The sequence below is a fragment of the Phoenix dactylifera genome, unplaced genomic scaffold (genome assembly GCF_009389715.1).
Source record: "Phoenix dactylifera cultivar Barhee BC4 unplaced genomic scaffold, palm_55x_up_171113_PBpolish2nd_filt_p 000144F, whole genome shotgun sequence".
In the NCBI taxonomy this organism is placed as follows: Eukaryota; Viridiplantae; Streptophyta; class Magnoliopsida; order Arecales; family Arecaceae; genus Phoenix; species Phoenix dactylifera.
Window position 1 is genome coordinate 413,348 of NW_024067699.1, and position 17,207 is coordinate 430,554.

Genomic DNA, 17,207 nt, shown 5'->3' on the forward strand with positions numbered 1-17,207 from the left:
CGAAATAAATATAAGACTAAATAATAAAAAAATTAACTAATACAACATAAAAATAAAAAATAAAAATAAAATTGTAGTAGAAAATATAAGAAAGAAACAAAAGATAATAATACACAAAAAAATAAATTAAATATGTAAAATATGAACTAATAAACAAAATAGAGACTAAGAGTATTCACCAAAAATATAAATATATAATCTTCAAATATAAAATTGAAATAAAAATAAAAACTTAAAATACCAAAATAAATAAAATACAATACAAATGAAAAAATAAATTACAAACAACAAAATAAAAACAGAAAACAGAAAATTAAGAATATAGGGAAAATATGACAGTAATGATAATTGGGAAAAAATCTAGAAATTTTTACATTAACTAAACAAAAAATATGAAAAAAAAGTAAACCATTAATTGTATATATATAGATATATACATATACATACAAATAAAATAATGCACACATAATGATAAGCAATAAAAATGTAAAATAATAACCAAAACAACCTTATAACAATTATTACTTAAAAGTTAGTTGTGTAGGCATACCATATCAAGCAAATTCCCCAAATTAATTATAATAATCATTGTTCTAAAATTTGGCTCTATTCCTTAATTAATGCTATATAGAAGATTAATATAAAACCCATTCCATTCTAATACATAATTAACTTAATTAATTATTAGAATGAAATTGGCATTATTTCCATTTGAACTCCTTCATCTTTGCACCCAGAAATAGAATAGGAATAACAATTTTGATTCCTTTCTTCCGTTCCCTTTCCATTTTGATTTCTATTGCAATTCTTTTCCATTCTTATTAACCAAACAAAGCGTTACTGAATGCTTCCATGCATGGACATTATCTGCAATGATATCCATATTCTGTTTAGTTTTTTGTTAGTTTTTATGAATAGGTGGTGAAAGAACTGAGACTAAAAGAAAGGCTATACTTTTGTAGGTTTTTTTGTAATTTTAAATTAATTTAATAGGTCGCATTATTTTGTTATAAAGATTGTAGTTGATACATAGCAAACTCTTGGAATATTTGCTTGTTGTTTCTTTAAAAAAAGGGGTCAGTGATAATTACATTATTCACAATTTGCTGCATTAAGACTCCATAATACTGTTTTCAAACATCAAACATTTAAAATGAAATCAGTCAGCAAAACTGCACACACATAAAGATGATAGGATAGGTACGATCTTTAAAAATGATTTGGGCAATGATAAAATAATTTTCATGTTATAAAGTTTTAATATCAATTCTGATACCTAATGGTAATTATCAGCCAATCAGCTTTTCACAAATATATTAAAATTTTTGTAATACATGATTCTTAGTTTGTATTGCATAATATGCAGCTCTCCACAGATAATATTACATTTTTTGTGATACGAACCAGAAATTTAGCAATTGTAATAAATTATTATCCAGCACCATTTTACTATTATCACAACTTGCCAGACACTTCCAAGTCATTGCTCTATATTGACATATTGTGTATAACAAGGCAGCATCCCAGGCCTCACCAAGACATGGAACTTACACCACTCAAGTGTAGCATGGATCAACCTTGACAATGCAGAACCTATTGTCAAAGCCATCAACAGGTAAACGAAGGTATGTAGAAATGTAGGAGGGATGAGCAAGCATCTATTAGTTTTAGACAGAGATGCTGGAAAAACGAGTCAATGAAAGATCTTAAAGAAAGAAGTACAATTAATTCATGATTCAGTAACAACAAGACAGCAATTGGTGGCACTTCATTTTCATAGTAAAACATTCAGAAAAGAAATGGCACATACCCTTCACAACAGCACCATGCTATTAAGCAAGAAAAGCATTTAGCAGTGAGAAAGGCACATTTCATCTCATGGAAACCCTAATAGACCATTCATCAAGGGTACCATGGATGAGATTTACATTTTCTTCCAAAAGTTAATAAACCCTTCTGTTAAAGATTTCAGATTCTCCCAAAAGTTTGCTGTCTTTGGAGATGTTTCTCCATGTGCTGAACTTCTTGGCTGTTCACTAAACAAAGAAAATCAGCAAAGATGTGTTAAACATCTCATTGTATAAACATGGAGAAATAATTTAAAGACTGGAAAATAAAATAAAAAATAAATTACTATTCTACATTTCATTTAGATAAGTCTATACTATATAGCCATGTATTTATAGAAATTTGAAGCAAATGCTACTACCATAACTTGTGTTTAGAGCAACCCAAAGTGACATCCAGGTTAGTAAAAATACAGCAATGCAATAGAAGAAACAAATCCAGGAAAAGCATGGAATAAGTAATGAATAGCAAGTGAACCTGAGTCTGAGAGACAAGTATACATAATTTCAATAAGGGTAAATTTATAACAGGCTTACCGATGCCGTTCCTCTGTTTTAGGAGCTTCATGATTTCCCATCTGCTCAACTCCCTTTAAGCTGTCCATGTCCTGAGAAAATTTAGTAGTGCTTATATCTGTACTACTGCCTTCTATTTGTCCTGAAGCAGACCGTGAGACGTCTATTTCAGTTTCCAACTTTAAAGACACTGAAGATTTATGCTGCATAAATTGCATAATTATCAGCAATGACTGTACATATTTATTGGTAAACAAAATATCTATGACATCATGATACTCACAGAATGAACTTTTTTGTCAGAGGGTCTTGAAGATCTGACAACTTGTTGTTCACTAGCAATGCTGCTAGTGGAAGCATTGGACTTTTGATCCCTGTTGGAAACCTGAGCACTATCTTGCAATCTCTCCTTAGAAACTCTGAAAGGGATATCTTTCCTCCGTACTTCTTTATCTATCCAAGCACTGCTGACTCTAGGAAGTCTAGAAACATCAATAACCTTCTCATTGGAAGGATCAACTACCATCACTACAGGGCTTACAGGTTCTTCAACGGAAGGCTTCTCAATGGCTTTATCTATACTTGCTTCCAAATGCATGTTTGCTTCATCATTTTTCAGGAGTGGGCATTCATCTACCGCAATTTGGTCAATGCTTTTCATACTGGATTTTACCTTTGGTGGTGTACTAGAGGTTGAGATTTTTTCTTCATTGGACAAGAACCGTCCCTTTGCAACAGAACTTGGGTCAATGACCTTTTCTGCTTTTCCCAATTGAACTTCCTCAATCTTGTTTGAAAGGGACATTTTATGGTTGTATCTCAATTCCTGAATGATCTCTCTTACAACATAATATGACCCACCAATCTCTTGGCGGATATGAGAAGCAGTGGGGAACTTTCCTGCATTTGAGGATTTGTACCTGCACCAAAACAAGGCACCATATATCCAACATAAGTTTCATGATCATAACAACTCATCCAGCAATTTTGAGACAATTGTTATGCAGGTTTTGCAACAGAAAAAGAAACTACAGGCTTCCGCAATGTACTTAATGTCATCAGAAAATGGACTGAGTTCAGAGAAAAATATATGAAAGTACTGGAATCCTGATCAGCTACTAGAGAATGTATCTGATCTTTTCAAAATTCCCAATGCCGTGCTAGTTTTGGGATTCAAGTTTTTTGAAGAACGAATCCCGAGGAACAAACATCATATGCTTCTATTGTTGTTGAAATTTTAAAAAATAAATTAAATAATATCTTGAGTTGGAGAACACTAACATACTATTTCCAAATAAACTATTTTATTTTGTAAATTAAAAATAAAAATCATAAAAATAGCTAAGCAAGTCTTTGCAAGTTCTACCAACTTCTCTGATCACTTTCCCTACCCTCTAATCCCTTCTAGCGGTAGCAATAGTAGAGTGGAGCAAAGTCCCTTCTAGCGGTAGCAATAGTAGAGTGGACATATGACTGTTTGTATTGCAACGTTAAAATAACAAACTAGTTTTTCAAGCTTCCATATCTACGAAATTAATGTATTTTCTATTAATAAAGATGGTAAGCTGTGAAAAAGCAGCATAGTCCTCGTAGGCTCCCAAGCATTAAAATGAACCCTAGCAATTTTAGATGTTACACATCCTACAGATTTCAATTCATTTTTTTGAGAGTAAGGGAGGGACCCACCTGTACTCAAATTACCCAGGTTCAAATACCTGGGATGCACCATCCAAGACTCTGAACCTAGAACTAAGCATAGGGTTGTGAAACTGTGAATTGGGATAACCCCCAATTCACCAGCAGATTTCAACTCATATTCCTTCAACTCATTCTAGATTCATAAATCAAGATTAAAATCTCAAATTGTAACCCTTTTGATAATTCAATGTTAAACAGATGAAATGATGTTAAAAGTAATAAAGTTATCGCATATGATATGAGAATAGTAAATATGAAGAAAGTAAATATGAAATTGCTTTAAAAAACTAATCATTTTGTGTGCCTCTAAATATAAAATATTCATTGCTAATGATGTTGTTGTCATCCCAAGCCCATATAAGAAAGGTCGACGGTTGATGTTAGGTTGACAGCCAGTATCAAAAATATGACAAAAACTATGAAATGGATCATCCATAAAGCCGATTTCAAATTGTTGGGAAAAGGCTAGATGATTATGATAATGATAAACAAAGGTAGTAGTGATACTGATTATGACCGAACTCTTTGGTAATTGCAAGGTCTCATATATGTTTATTAAAGAAAAGAGAAGGAAGAAACAAAGTTTATAGTTTAAGATCCACCTTTAAAGGCAATTGATTTAATTGCAGCAATGAACTGAGTTCGATGCAAAAATGGATTTAAATGCAGAAGTGTTGCTTTCTGGAAGCAAGAATCTAATCAAATGTTTGTCTAAAGTAATGCAAATACAAGTGATGGATTTTCAGGCATGCATCATACTGATATTCAAAAAAGACCACAATTTATGTTTTGTTTTCTTCTCTTTTTTTTGTTTTCTTTTCACTAAGATTAGCTTTCACAGAATATAGTATTTAAAATGATATTTTAATCAAAAAGATAGGTGGCAGTATGAGGACAACTGCATGAAGGTAAAAGTATCACAACTGCATCAAACCTGGTTTAAAGATCAGCATGGCCAAGCAGCCAATTCATGCTGTGGCAAATTCTTACCCGTTATAGACAGAGTTGGACTAAGGATGCTAGTTCTCCATTTGTTCTATGTTCAATTAAATCATTGGAGCAAACAAGAACTTAGGTGGGGGCATAATTGTATATGAATATGGGTAATGTAAGTCATTAACATTGGCAGAGATGTAAACCTGAACAAGCTATTTATCAAAATCTTTAATCATTTATGTTTATACTAAGAAATATATGTAGCCTTTATAAAAAATAAAAAATTGAAAGTGGGAATAAGGATTTAACTTACAGATGACACTGGCGCCTTTTGGTAAAACTGAGCCAAATCCAACACCTATTCTCAGATTTGGTCAAATTCATCGGTTTTGTCAAAACAAACTCAGTTTTGGACCAAACTTGGTGGTTTAAGCCATATTCCTACATTCATCAGTTTTGGTAAAATGAATCCATGTTCGGACCAAAGTTGGTGATTTCAGCCATATTGAGGCAAAACTAAACAAAAAATGAGCCATCAATCTATAAATTTATGCGCCGTCTGGCTTTGCAGGTTCATGCGAAATCATGGCTACATCTTCATATTTAGTTAGTAATTTTTGTTGGCTCTTGGTTACTTATCATATTTTGAATTGAAAGAAGGTATTTTGAATTTTGACTAGCATTGTAGCATTCCTCATCTATGTTAATTAGCAATTCCAACAGTAGGTCAAAAATTCCGAGCACCGTCAATCATGCACCAGTATCATTTAATTTTGCAATTAATCAAAAATCATAGAATAACAAGAAAAAGACAGAAAAAACATAATTTTCCACATATACTTTTTTCACAGTTTTAAGTATGGGATAGAAATGAATTATCTTTTATCCAGGATTTGGCTAGCCCTCAATAAGCATTCTTATGATTAAATATAACTTTTTTTTTGCAACTTTTGAACAAAAGCGATTGCAAGTTGACTTTCAAGAAACTCAAGAGAAGGGTAACCTATTTCAGAAGAACTGTACAAAATAGATCTAGTCCACCAACTTACTCCAGCATAGAGGGTTCGCAAGTGTTAAGCTTGAATCTGCACAATCTAAGCCAAAATCTTGCAAATGTTAGATGAGACTTATCTAATATATTAGTCCTCTTTTCTAAACTTTATTGAAAGATGAGGGAGAGAAAGGAGGGTGATTCATAGGGAAGAGGAGGAAGAGAGACAAAAGGAGGAAAGATAAAGTGAGTAGTTTTGCCAAAGGGACAAAAAGGCCAAAGGGGAAGGAAGGAGGTGCTATGAGAAAGAGGAGGAGAGGAAAAAGATTCAAGCATGCAAGGGTGTTTTAGGTTTCTTTCTCTGCCCAACGGTCTAAGACAGGTCAAATTGGTTAGGTACAAACTAATACAGATTTGACCCATACATCAGAGTCTTGATTACTGCAAAAGTAAATATATAATCGGAAAGCAGAATTTTCCAAAATGTGTAGATGTAACTAAAAAATACCTCTCATAAAAGCTCCACAACAGGGCAAGGTTGGGGCAAAACTGTACAAGGTTGTCACCTAGAATGGAGCTATGCTTTTTGAAGTAGATGATTCTCAAGTTGAACCTAACCCAGAATGCTAAAAAAAAATGTTGATCATCTAACCACGAATAACCTGGTTAGGGTGGATTGACTCAAACTCATCAAGTAGCTATTTTGGGGCTCAGCTTTGTAAGTCAGCCCCCAATAATTTTGATTAAAGGCAACTCAGTATATTATTGCGAGATGTTTTAAATCTTTTCTTGCAAATTCTAATTTTTGTACATCAGGTCAGGATAAATTTTAGCAAAGAGTTGTCCAGAGACATTTTAAGTCCAGGCTGATTAAAGAACCATCATCTTCCATTCTGAAAGTCACTCCTTAGAAGAGTATATTTTCAAGTTACTCATTCTTTGTGCTGTTGTCAACAACTATATGGGGTTGCTAGCATCGAAATCCAAACTAAAACTAATCATTAGTTTTGGTTTCAATCAGTTTTGGCTGAAAACGACTAGTTCTGGTCCACTATCCATGGCTCCAAGCCAAAACTAATGAATATAGACATGGATGTCTTTTCTAAAATTTTGTTTTTGTGTTTACTATCATAATTTGGTCATATTTCTTCATCTCTAAATACATAGGTTATAAAGTGTCAATATTCAGTAAATTTTCTCTTAATTGTCACGTTAAAAGAGGGTATAGATGACAAGCCTTACCTCTAATGGGTCAAGGCCTCCAAAAAGGCCTTTAACACAATATTTATAAAAAGCAAAGTCTGATGCATACTAAATGGAAGACACTATCGATCATAGTAACATTATTTTTCTAGATATAAGTCACATACAATATTAATAACTACAAGTATTCAAATCACATATAATATTAAATAACTACATGTATTAAGTTAAATAGTTGTTACCTTCAAAATATTAAAAAGAAAGCACACATTAAATATGTTGAGAATTCTAAGTAAAAGTCATGAAATATTTGAATACGCTAGGCACTAAAATGCTTAGGAATTGCTAAAGGTCAAGAAGCAAATAATATATATATATATAAACAGATTTGATAAATACTGATAACTCTCGGATAGAGTATTAGAACGGAAAGATCCATTAGATAATGAACTATTGGTTCTAAGCCATCTCTGGCGATGAATCAACAATTCGAAGTGCTTTTCTTGCGTATTCTTGATGAACCAGCGTTTATATATAGATGTAGGAGGATTATATATATATATATATATATATATATATATATATATATATTACATGTTCATGGTAAAAATTTACGGAAAAATTTATGAATTGCTGCAATATGCATTATAAACTTCAAAACTTCAACTTAGAGCCGTCAAAAGTACACAAAGAACCTACATATCACAATCACAAGATTCTCTTTGTAAATTGGGTGATCCCTCAATGGCGACACTTCTTCTCCCTCTAGGGGAGGGGGTTTCAATCTTGGATGACGCATCTCAAGTATTTAGACCTAGGTAATTTGCCTTGGTGGGTCTTTTACTCCTTCAAAAAACAAAATACTCCAAATTTTTAGTAATAACTTCTCATGACTTCTTTTGCCTTTCTTTCTTTTCAACATTTTTGAATTTTTCCCGATTCTTGTCATCAACACTCTAAAACTTCGAGAGGAATTGGCGAAATTGTTGAAACAGAAACTCTATAAGCATGATAGAATCAACAACTAAAACCAAGTTTTCAAATCTTACCTTCATTTAACACTATTTTGGCGTAAAAATAGCTTTCGTTGTTTGACATGAATTAAAAAAAGTTGAATTAAAAGATCACTTGGCAATTTGTTTCCTCTTTTTCATGTTCTTGCATCTATATCTCATTTTTCGTTTCTTTTTCTTGCCACTTCAAATTTCTCCATTAAGGAACTAGTCCCAGAAAAACTGTACTAGACCAATCAACTAGTTGCTAAGACTAGTTTATGGCAACATTGCTACTTAATTTCTCATGTTTGTGAGAATTATCATTAAAGTTCTACTTTCAGGTTTATGTCAAATTTGAGCTTCAAAAAGCAAAGGGCAGAGTATCTCATTGATCCCTAGTTAGCCGATAGTTTAAAATCTAATTTAGATGAGGTTTTCCTATGATCAATCTAGCCTTTAGTTCATGTCCAGGAACACTTAATACCTTTAATTCGTGTTACGGAAACTAACCTTTATTAAGGTTTACCTTTGGTGAATCTAAAGCCTGGATTTGATTCAAATATTCAAATCTTGTTAAGATTGGTTCATTGTCATCCTTAGCCTTAGTTTTCTTTTTTGAAATGAAATTTGATTGTTGTTTGTCCAAAGTCCTTCTAAGCCCTAAGTTCCCTTTATCAAAACATAATTTGGTTGACTATTTCCTTGTTGTCGATTCATAATACCAAAATCATATTTGGTTTAGATTTTTGCTGAGTAACATGAAGCCTTATGTTCTCTTGTCCAAAATGAACTTGGTCAAAGTTTGCCTCCATCAGTCTAGACCACCAACAATGTAATTGTAATTAAGATCTAGGTAGTCCAGAAAAAGGAAAATCTATAAACAAGAATATAAACTTAAACGGTTGATTCTTAATATGCATATATTGTTGATGCAATGGAGATGAGGTTCAAGAAACATATATCCATATCTGTATTAAGAAAAAACAGATGTGTATATAGACACCATAAATTTCCTATTTGTATTCAAATATCCAAATCCATTTTCCATCATGTTTAGTCTCATATAGCTCCCGTAAACTCCAATGGGAAATAAATCACAACATCAACATGTTTTCAATCTGCTGCTCTGCATCCTTACCGGTCAACCATTACCCAAACTGTATAATTTAGCAGAATTATTACGATCCACTAACTGAGCCATGTGATTGAAGGTTCAAGCTAACCAAGTTGGTAAAGCCTCTATCCAAGAGACCTGGGTTCAAATCGCAAGTTAATTAGGTTTTGATTTGGGGGATAAGGGATTTTTAGGAGAGGGCTAACCCTTGTTTTGTAGCCTATAAACCTGTGGACCTCTCCTTCCTGGAAAAAAATAATAGTAAAAGAAAAGTCATGGGATCAAGTGGATGCAGTTATTTTGTTGTTTTATATACGATCATTTGTTTGATAATAGAAAAAACTGCTGGGCTTGTATACTTACTTTGAGTTAATAAAACAGAGTGGAAAAATATATTGTATACATACTTCCATAGTCATATACATATCTGCCAAAAAAAGAATGGATAAAAATATGGATGGACTAATATATGTTCTGTGTCCTATCCATTTTCAGCCCCAATAAGCAGAGATGCATGTACACCAACTGAAAATTAGAAGTCTATTTTGTATTTATGATTCAGAATCTTTTGATTGGACAAGGTAAAGCTGCAACTCTAACCTAAAAATACAAGTTATACATCATAAACATACAAAAGATAAGGACATGCCTTGGTAAAGTTTATGTCTTAGCCAGAGACCTCAATCAACAACAATGCAACATCCACTTTGTACCATCTCTTGCCTATGCCCAACTCTGGAAAATCAATGCCGTGATTCCAATAGGCCAAGCTTAGATCAATTTTCCAAAATTTATTGTTTTGCCATTAACTAAACAGATACATCATATATATCATCAGAAAATAGCCACTTAATATGTTCAAGTCAGTTATAAGCTTTTGCTAAATGTTTCCTAACTTCCATACACCTCTTGTCCAAATCATTCCTAACAATCCATTACAACTTAAATGGCTAAGATGACCTAAATTGACCCATAATCACCAATTGTGAGTGTAGGTACAAAAGCAAGTACCATAGATTACGAGACTTCTATGCACCAATTTTACAAAAATGGAAGAGAATCTTCTATTTTGTTTGCTCTTTTTCTGCACTAGTCAGTGTTTTAAAAGGTAGTTATGATGCGCAGGCCAAGGTTCGCAATCTCAATACCAAACCCTATACTGATACCATATTGGTACAGTGTCGGTATGCCTGGTAAAAGATCCAATTCGGTATACCAGGACCCGATACATCTTCTATACCAAGTCTTAGTTTGGTACCAGTACAATGTGTTATGCGTCGATACGTCAAACCTTGATGCAAGCAGTCAATTATATAGGCCAAACCTTGATGCACAAATTATATAGGCCACATATTGTATTTAACAAATAGTAGCAATTTTAATATTTAACCATCTCCAAAGAGTATAAATATATGGGAACACCAAAGAAAAACAAGAGTTCAAGTATTACAAAAACAAATCCACTAGAGCAAGAAAAAGAAAGCAGAAAGAAAGAGCTTCAAAGAAAATATCATTCAAGTGCTTTCATTGCGAGCTGCAAGATCACATCTTCAACATTTGCGAGTTGGTGAAGTGCCTTTAAGAGCAATCAAAGCAATCCAACAGAGTCAAGCTCCATTTATTGTTTTGTATTCATTGTTTAAGAGCTGTACTTTATTGTGCTTAAATTCTTTCAGGGACTGAAACTTGGGGGAAAGGTCCATCCAAACCTAAAATTGGATTGTGAATGTGAAAGTTTTGGCGATTTTTTGAGAGAATCAATTGGATTGGTTGTGAGCCCGAATAAAACAATCGGTTGAAGGTTTTGGTTGATTGCCTGAAAAAATCAACTGGGTTTAATTGTAAACCTGAAAAACAACTGTGTTGTAATCTAGATTATAGATTATAGTGAAATTTTCAAGAAGGCAGTCTTGGAGAGTGGACATAGATGCAGGGTTGACATCGAGCTACTATAAATCTCTTGTGTTTGCATTGCTTAATCTGTTTGCTTTTATCTTCAGCTTATTTACTTATTATCTTACTGCTAAAATCTATATTCTTCTATCAAGTTTTAATTCCGCTACATTTCATAAAAGTTTTCGAAAAATCTAATTCACTCCTCCCCCTCTTGGGCTGCATAGCTGGGCAACATCTCTTACTGGTGGCTTAGGTAATAAAAAGAAAAGGTTGTATGTATACATGTACATTTAACTTCCAGCGGCACAATAGTGAAGAGAAATAGAACTATTGGTGGATAAGCTCCCCACTGAAAAAGAAAAGACGAGAAGAAAAAAAAGTAGAACAATTCCACGAGCAAATACTATTCCAAAAAAAAGGCTTTAATGGGTAAGAGTTGAGGTGCCTGGCATCAGAGGTAAGGAGGATACCATGGGCGACGGACTCGAGGGTGCCACTGGTGATGGAGCCAACATAGATAAGGAAGCGGAAGAGGTGGAAGAGGGACTCGTAATTGCTGGACTTGCAATAGGAGGTAATTAGTAGGGCGAACACGGCAACAAAGAAGGGCGTAGTGGCCCCGATGGCCTGATTAAAAAAGATTAGCAAATGCTGAAGCAAAGTATTGTCGTAGATGACAAAGAAGCAGAAGATGTCACTGAGGGCAACGATCTTGAGCAGTTGACATTGAGAGGAGACAAGCTAGAGTGGGACGAGGCAAAACCACTAGAGGACGGTGGCAGTATAGGCTTACAAGGTGAGCATGTGGGGAGTGGTGAGTAATAGGACACTAATATTGGAGAGGTACCAAGCATCGGCATCCCTCTCTTCGATCCAATCCTCAACAAACACCTCGTCTTCACCCTTGTCTCCCTCTTTTCCTTCCCCATCCCCTCAGTCGTAGCCATCTTCTCCCACATCCACCTTCCAGGCATCTTCACCTACAACACCATGGTCCACACCTATGCCAAGAGTGATCGCCCCGGCCTCGCCCTCCTCATCTATTGCCAGATGCTTCATTCTTGTCGTCATTCCTCAAGGATTGCACCAAGCTCATGGCTCTCCAAGCAAGCGAGAAGGCCCACTTCCTCTCTTTCAAGAATGGCCTCACGACCTTTTCAAGAGCGTCTACAAGGTGTTCGAGGGAATGGATGAAACCTCATCACCTAGAATTCTACCATTAATGAGTTCGCTATCAATGGAAGGCCTAATGAAGTGCTCATGCTCTCCAAAGAGATGAGTTTGGGGGACACTTCAAGCCGAATGGCTTTTCTATGCTTAGCTTGCTCTGTGCTTGCGCTAAGCTTGATGCCTTGGAGCTCGATCAAAGGGCACCTATATACTTGGTTAAGGTGGAGCAACAGTGACAATGAAGGAGGCAGTGGGCAATTTGATCTTAGTTGAAATTTTAGAGACTAGAATTTCTGAGAGAGAAGGAAAAATAAGGGGAAGGGTAATTTGGTCATTCTATAAGCACCTTTAATGGTGTTACAGGGTAGACTAGAGGAAGGGTGACATTGACTAAAATTGGAAGTTGAAGGGTCTAACTGAAACTTTTTTTAAGGAGATGGGGTGTATAGCAAAGCAGTTTAAATATATTGAACTTGAAAAACAAGCATAATTTTCCCTTTTCTTCAAAGTGGCACCTTCCTTTTCACACAAGATCAACTCATCATATCTGACTCAGCATCAGATTGCAAAAAATTAAATTGATATCATTGATGCATGTCATTTGCTCTCAATTACATAGAAATTTTAACAACTAGTTCTATGTATAAAGAGCCTTGAATGCATTGCCAACACCTACAAGCATAGGCTCATCAAAATAAAGCAGAATCAGATATTCCTAATGACACAGCATAAAAGCCTCTAAAAAGGATCTCCTTAAGTTCAAGTGTAAATAATTCATGGAGTAATATTTGTAATAATGAACTGTTGCAATTTAATTCATATCTAAGCTGCTTCTGTTCTTGAGGGAAAATGATTAAATCCATTAAATGTTAGGCATTTTGTCTGCTGCAATGGATACCTAAATCTCATTTCTAGACACAAAATTAAACTTTTTAACTTGCTGTTTACGAGAGCTTTCAAGATGTATCAAAGTAGTGGAAATAACTGGCAACGAAGAATGTGATCTTACTTGTCAACAAAGGCCTCTACCATAGCACGTCTTTCTTCCTTTGATTTTTTCTGGCCTTTTTGTGGTTTATATGAACCAGAGGGAACTGAAGCAGCAAATGATTTCCATCGCCCTTTGACATTTGACTTGAGAAATGCACTATATGTCCCAATAAATGCTGTCAAATATACAGAAAAAAAACATTATTTTTGCTCAATAACAAAGCAAGTAAGTTGTACATAATTAAGTAGCAAACTCCTCTGTTCAAAGAATAATACTTTTTGTTTCACTCTGCAAACACTGTATAAGTCTAGAGTGGAAAATTTGGTGGGGTGGGACATCTGCATGTCAAAAGTGATGCTTATTCAAGACAGTTATAGTTATTGTCCCTTAAGTTAATTGTGAAAAATGTACAACATAGAGACTAAGCCTCAATATTAATTGATCTGAAAGGAGCCGAAAGATTCATATGGAGAAACAAAAGATGGAACTTAGGTAACCTATCAATTCAGTAGTGAGATGAAGTAGCTGCAATAACAGGAATATTATGCATTTAATCCAAGCTCATGGGAAAAGTCAAAAAACTTCAATTTATAATGAAAGATACATATGATTAGAACAAAATCGTTTCACGAAGCAAAAAAAGGACAGAACTGATAAAGAAATGATGACTGGGTGGATGCAACAATGCATATGAAGGGAAAAATCTTCAGTATATAACACTACAAATAAAAAGAACAAAATAAGGAAGCCAAAAAAAAAAAAGCCAAACCGAAGACTGATAAAAGGATGTATAAAAAAAGAGAGAGAATAAGAAGTATGTCCTTTAAAATCCATACATCTTATCTTCTATCTTATTATCCTGAGAGTAAATCTTATTCGATCATTTTTTTGGAAAAACCGAATAGCCATATTTTGCCATTAACTATCGCAAGACTCCTTCCTCCTATCTCCCATAATTAAAGCTCATTTTATCACTAAAGCATTATAAAGAGCAGAGACTAAATTTGCAGACACTCTTCATCTATCCGATAAAAATAAATTTGCAGGGCAGAAGAGCATCATAAAAGATTCCCCACATGTCCAACCGTACATCAGCAGGACAACTTCCAGAATTACTTCCATGTTTGATAGGTTTCAGTTTTGTTATAGAACCTAGGTTACAAAGCCCATTTTGCGACTGTTTAGGAGAGTCAAGAGATACCTTTAAAACTTCATTTCGATGCCAATTTTTCAGCAATAAAACAGAACATCTAACTCTTTGGGGGATCACAGAGGGCCTTTCAAACTCCCAATAGGATCTTCATTTGCCGAAGTTTTTGTCAACAAAAACTATACCATTACCACTTCAAGCATGGACATAGAGAGAAGAAAAGGAAAATGGAGAAGGAAAGGTTACCCCTTCGGGGAACTCCTCTCACGGCGGCTGGCATCAGGGCTGGATGGGGATCATAAGCTCCAGGGCGATTCGAATGGCGTTCAAAACCGAAAGAGAGATGGAGAAAGAGGCAACGAGAGGGAGAAGAGGGTGGAATCGCTTCGATTCTCTCTCCAGTTGTTCGATTAAGGACGAAGAATGCAAGAGGAGGGCGTCCGAGGCTTTAGGTTTGACGAACAGCGAGGGAGGAGGGGTTTTAGGTTTCCTTCCGGGGGAGGCGACGTATTCGGGGTTCGGACCGCAACCGCAGGGCGCACACAGCTCCGTGTGTGTAATGATGGGCTTCAATTCTTGGCCACCTACCAACCAAAAATTAAATTAAGCTGCGCCTTCTGGGCCAGGCCCAAAAGTGGCTCCAATCATCCCTGGTATGGGAATAATTTAAGCTGGACATTAGGGCATTGTCGCAGCATAACCAACTATATGTATACATACAAACTATACTTCATGTATCCATAGGATGTATTTGTCTAACAAAAACTGGTGAAGCATTGAAGAGGAAGAAATGAGTAGCCGTTTTAGCAGGGATTTAGCAGGTTGTACTCACGTTAGAGTTATATGAAATGAGTAGCTGTTTTAGAAAAAAAAAAAAAGGAGGAAGAAATAGGATAATTTGAATAACTGTGGTTGGATTTTTTTCGGAAGAGAAAAAGTCAAATTGCATAGACGCCCCTGAGCTTTCTTAAAACATGACCTCCCTCTTGCTTCAACTAATTGGCTAGACATCCTATACCACATCTCTATCATCGGCTAGCATAATTTTTATAATCATAAAATACCTATTTTATAAGTAATTATACCCATTATTTTATTGTTGTCATATCATAACAATCCTAGTGAATTTTCAAACCATCCGAAACCTAGCCATTATATCTTTAAATATATTAACAAACTCTAAATATAACCATTCGTAACCTACTTCTCCTTCATAAAAAAACCTCATATATAGCTCAAAATATAAAAATATTGCTTGACTAGAAAATATTCTACCATTCTAATAAATCCTGAATTCTTTAACTTTCTTTCACCTCTCTCCACCCCACTTTCTTCATGGCTAGCCCTTCCATCTCAATTAATGCTTCTCTTAACTCTCTTCAAGTATCTAGCCTTTCCAGGCAAGTAATAAGAACCGCAAGTATCCTTAGTTGAAGTTTTTTTTAATGTGAAAATCTAATACTCAAGAGTGACGGTTAAAGAAGTGGTATTATTAAGATACATCTCCATCACCACCCCCTTCCCTCTCTTTCTATTTGATTTTTAAGTTTTATTTTCTTGAGTATTTTTGTCTATTTTACGGCATACTTTTGGCTAGCTAGAAATGGAATTTAGAAGAAGAGCCTAAAGCAATCGCATAAGATATTCTTTTTTTGGATGGGTGTACATGCACTAAATAGTTTTTCACCTACCTTAATTAATATTAATCCATCATTTGTAGTCTTTTATATTGTATAACATTAGACAAGATGTCTGGGGTGGTGACTTTTTAACCAACCTAATTTTTATAGTTTTTTTTTCTTCTGTTATACGAGAGCTATTAAAGAAACTCACCATAGTTTACTTCATGAAAAAACTTGAGTGGAAGAATAGGCTGATGATATTGTATAATTTTGCGCTTTAATAACAACTCTAACTGCTAAAGGATATAAATGTATACTCTTTGAAAATTCCCATAGAATTATGAAATATAAACAAGGCTACGAAAATAAATAGAAAAATGCATGCAGGAAAGATTCCACTACTATGGAGCTACATTTGATTGCAAGGATTATAAGGTAAGACTACTCAGAAAAAGAAAAGTAATGGTATTGTATAGATTCTAGTAGGATTAGGATAAATTAAATTAAATATAAACTGACAAATGGTTGCTCTTTGGATTAGAAAAATAAACTTTGCTCCTGGAAAAGTAGTAACATAAAACAAACAAAACATCTAGAGTTTTAAATTTTGTTGAGCATATTAGCAAAGCAAATTATACCACACTGATCCAAGCAAATTATTTGATATTAGAAAATAATGCATGCTATGGAGGGCATGTGTGTGTGAGAGAGGGGGGTGTATATATGTGCAGAGAGAGAGAGTGCTGAAATTAGGGCAACAATATCGGTTGAGCGCACTGTCATTTTGTATAAGATTATAAAGAAAAATCACTTGCTAATAAGGTAAACTATTGAAATTCCTATAGACGTATTTTTTGTTGCCTTGAGGAGGGTTATCGCTGGACCTTTGTTTTCTAATTGAAACATACAATTGTAATGTATTGCTTAATTTTATAAAATTTCTCAATTTATCCGAACACAAGTAGTAAAATACTATAATATGAAAAACATGGACTACGATGAAATCTTTAATATAGTGGATTAATAAATTAAGAATATACCCAATATATAATTAGATTAGTTTTTGCATATTTGGGTA

The 17,207-nt window shown here is 34.4% G+C and overlaps 1 protein-coding gene across 3 annotated transcripts; it reads right to left on the bottom strand.

Annotated features, from left to right (window-relative positions):
• Window positions 1–1,681: 1,681 nt before the first annotated feature.
• Window positions 1,682–15,047, bottom strand: LOC103714793. 3 transcript variants are annotated; one of them, XM_008802204.4, is made up of 6 exons: window positions 14,754–15,047; window positions 13,633–13,695; window positions 13,376–13,532; window positions 2,647–3,283; window positions 2,385–2,566; window positions 1,682–2,036 (listed from the first exon to the last, which is right to left on the bottom strand). In XM_008802204.4, exons 1-6 carry the CDS (start codon window positions 14,785–14,787, stop codon window positions 1,925–1,927), a joined length of 1,185 nt encoding a protein of 394 aa, XP_008800426.2. In that variant the 5' UTR covers window positions 14,788–15,047; the 3' UTR covers window positions 1,682–1,924. The 3 variants fall into 3 exon arrangements, with proteins under 3 accessions (XP_008800426.2, XP_008800429.2, XP_026663376.2); XM_008802207.4 differs by lacking the exon at window positions 13,633–13,695 and having other exon boundaries at window positions 14,754–15,046; XM_026807575.2 differs by lacking the exons at window positions 13,633–13,695; window positions 14,754–15,047 and adding an exon at window positions 5,311–5,438 and having other exon boundaries at window positions 13,376–13,494.
• Between the last annotated feature and the right edge of the window lie 2,160 nt (window positions 15,048–17,207).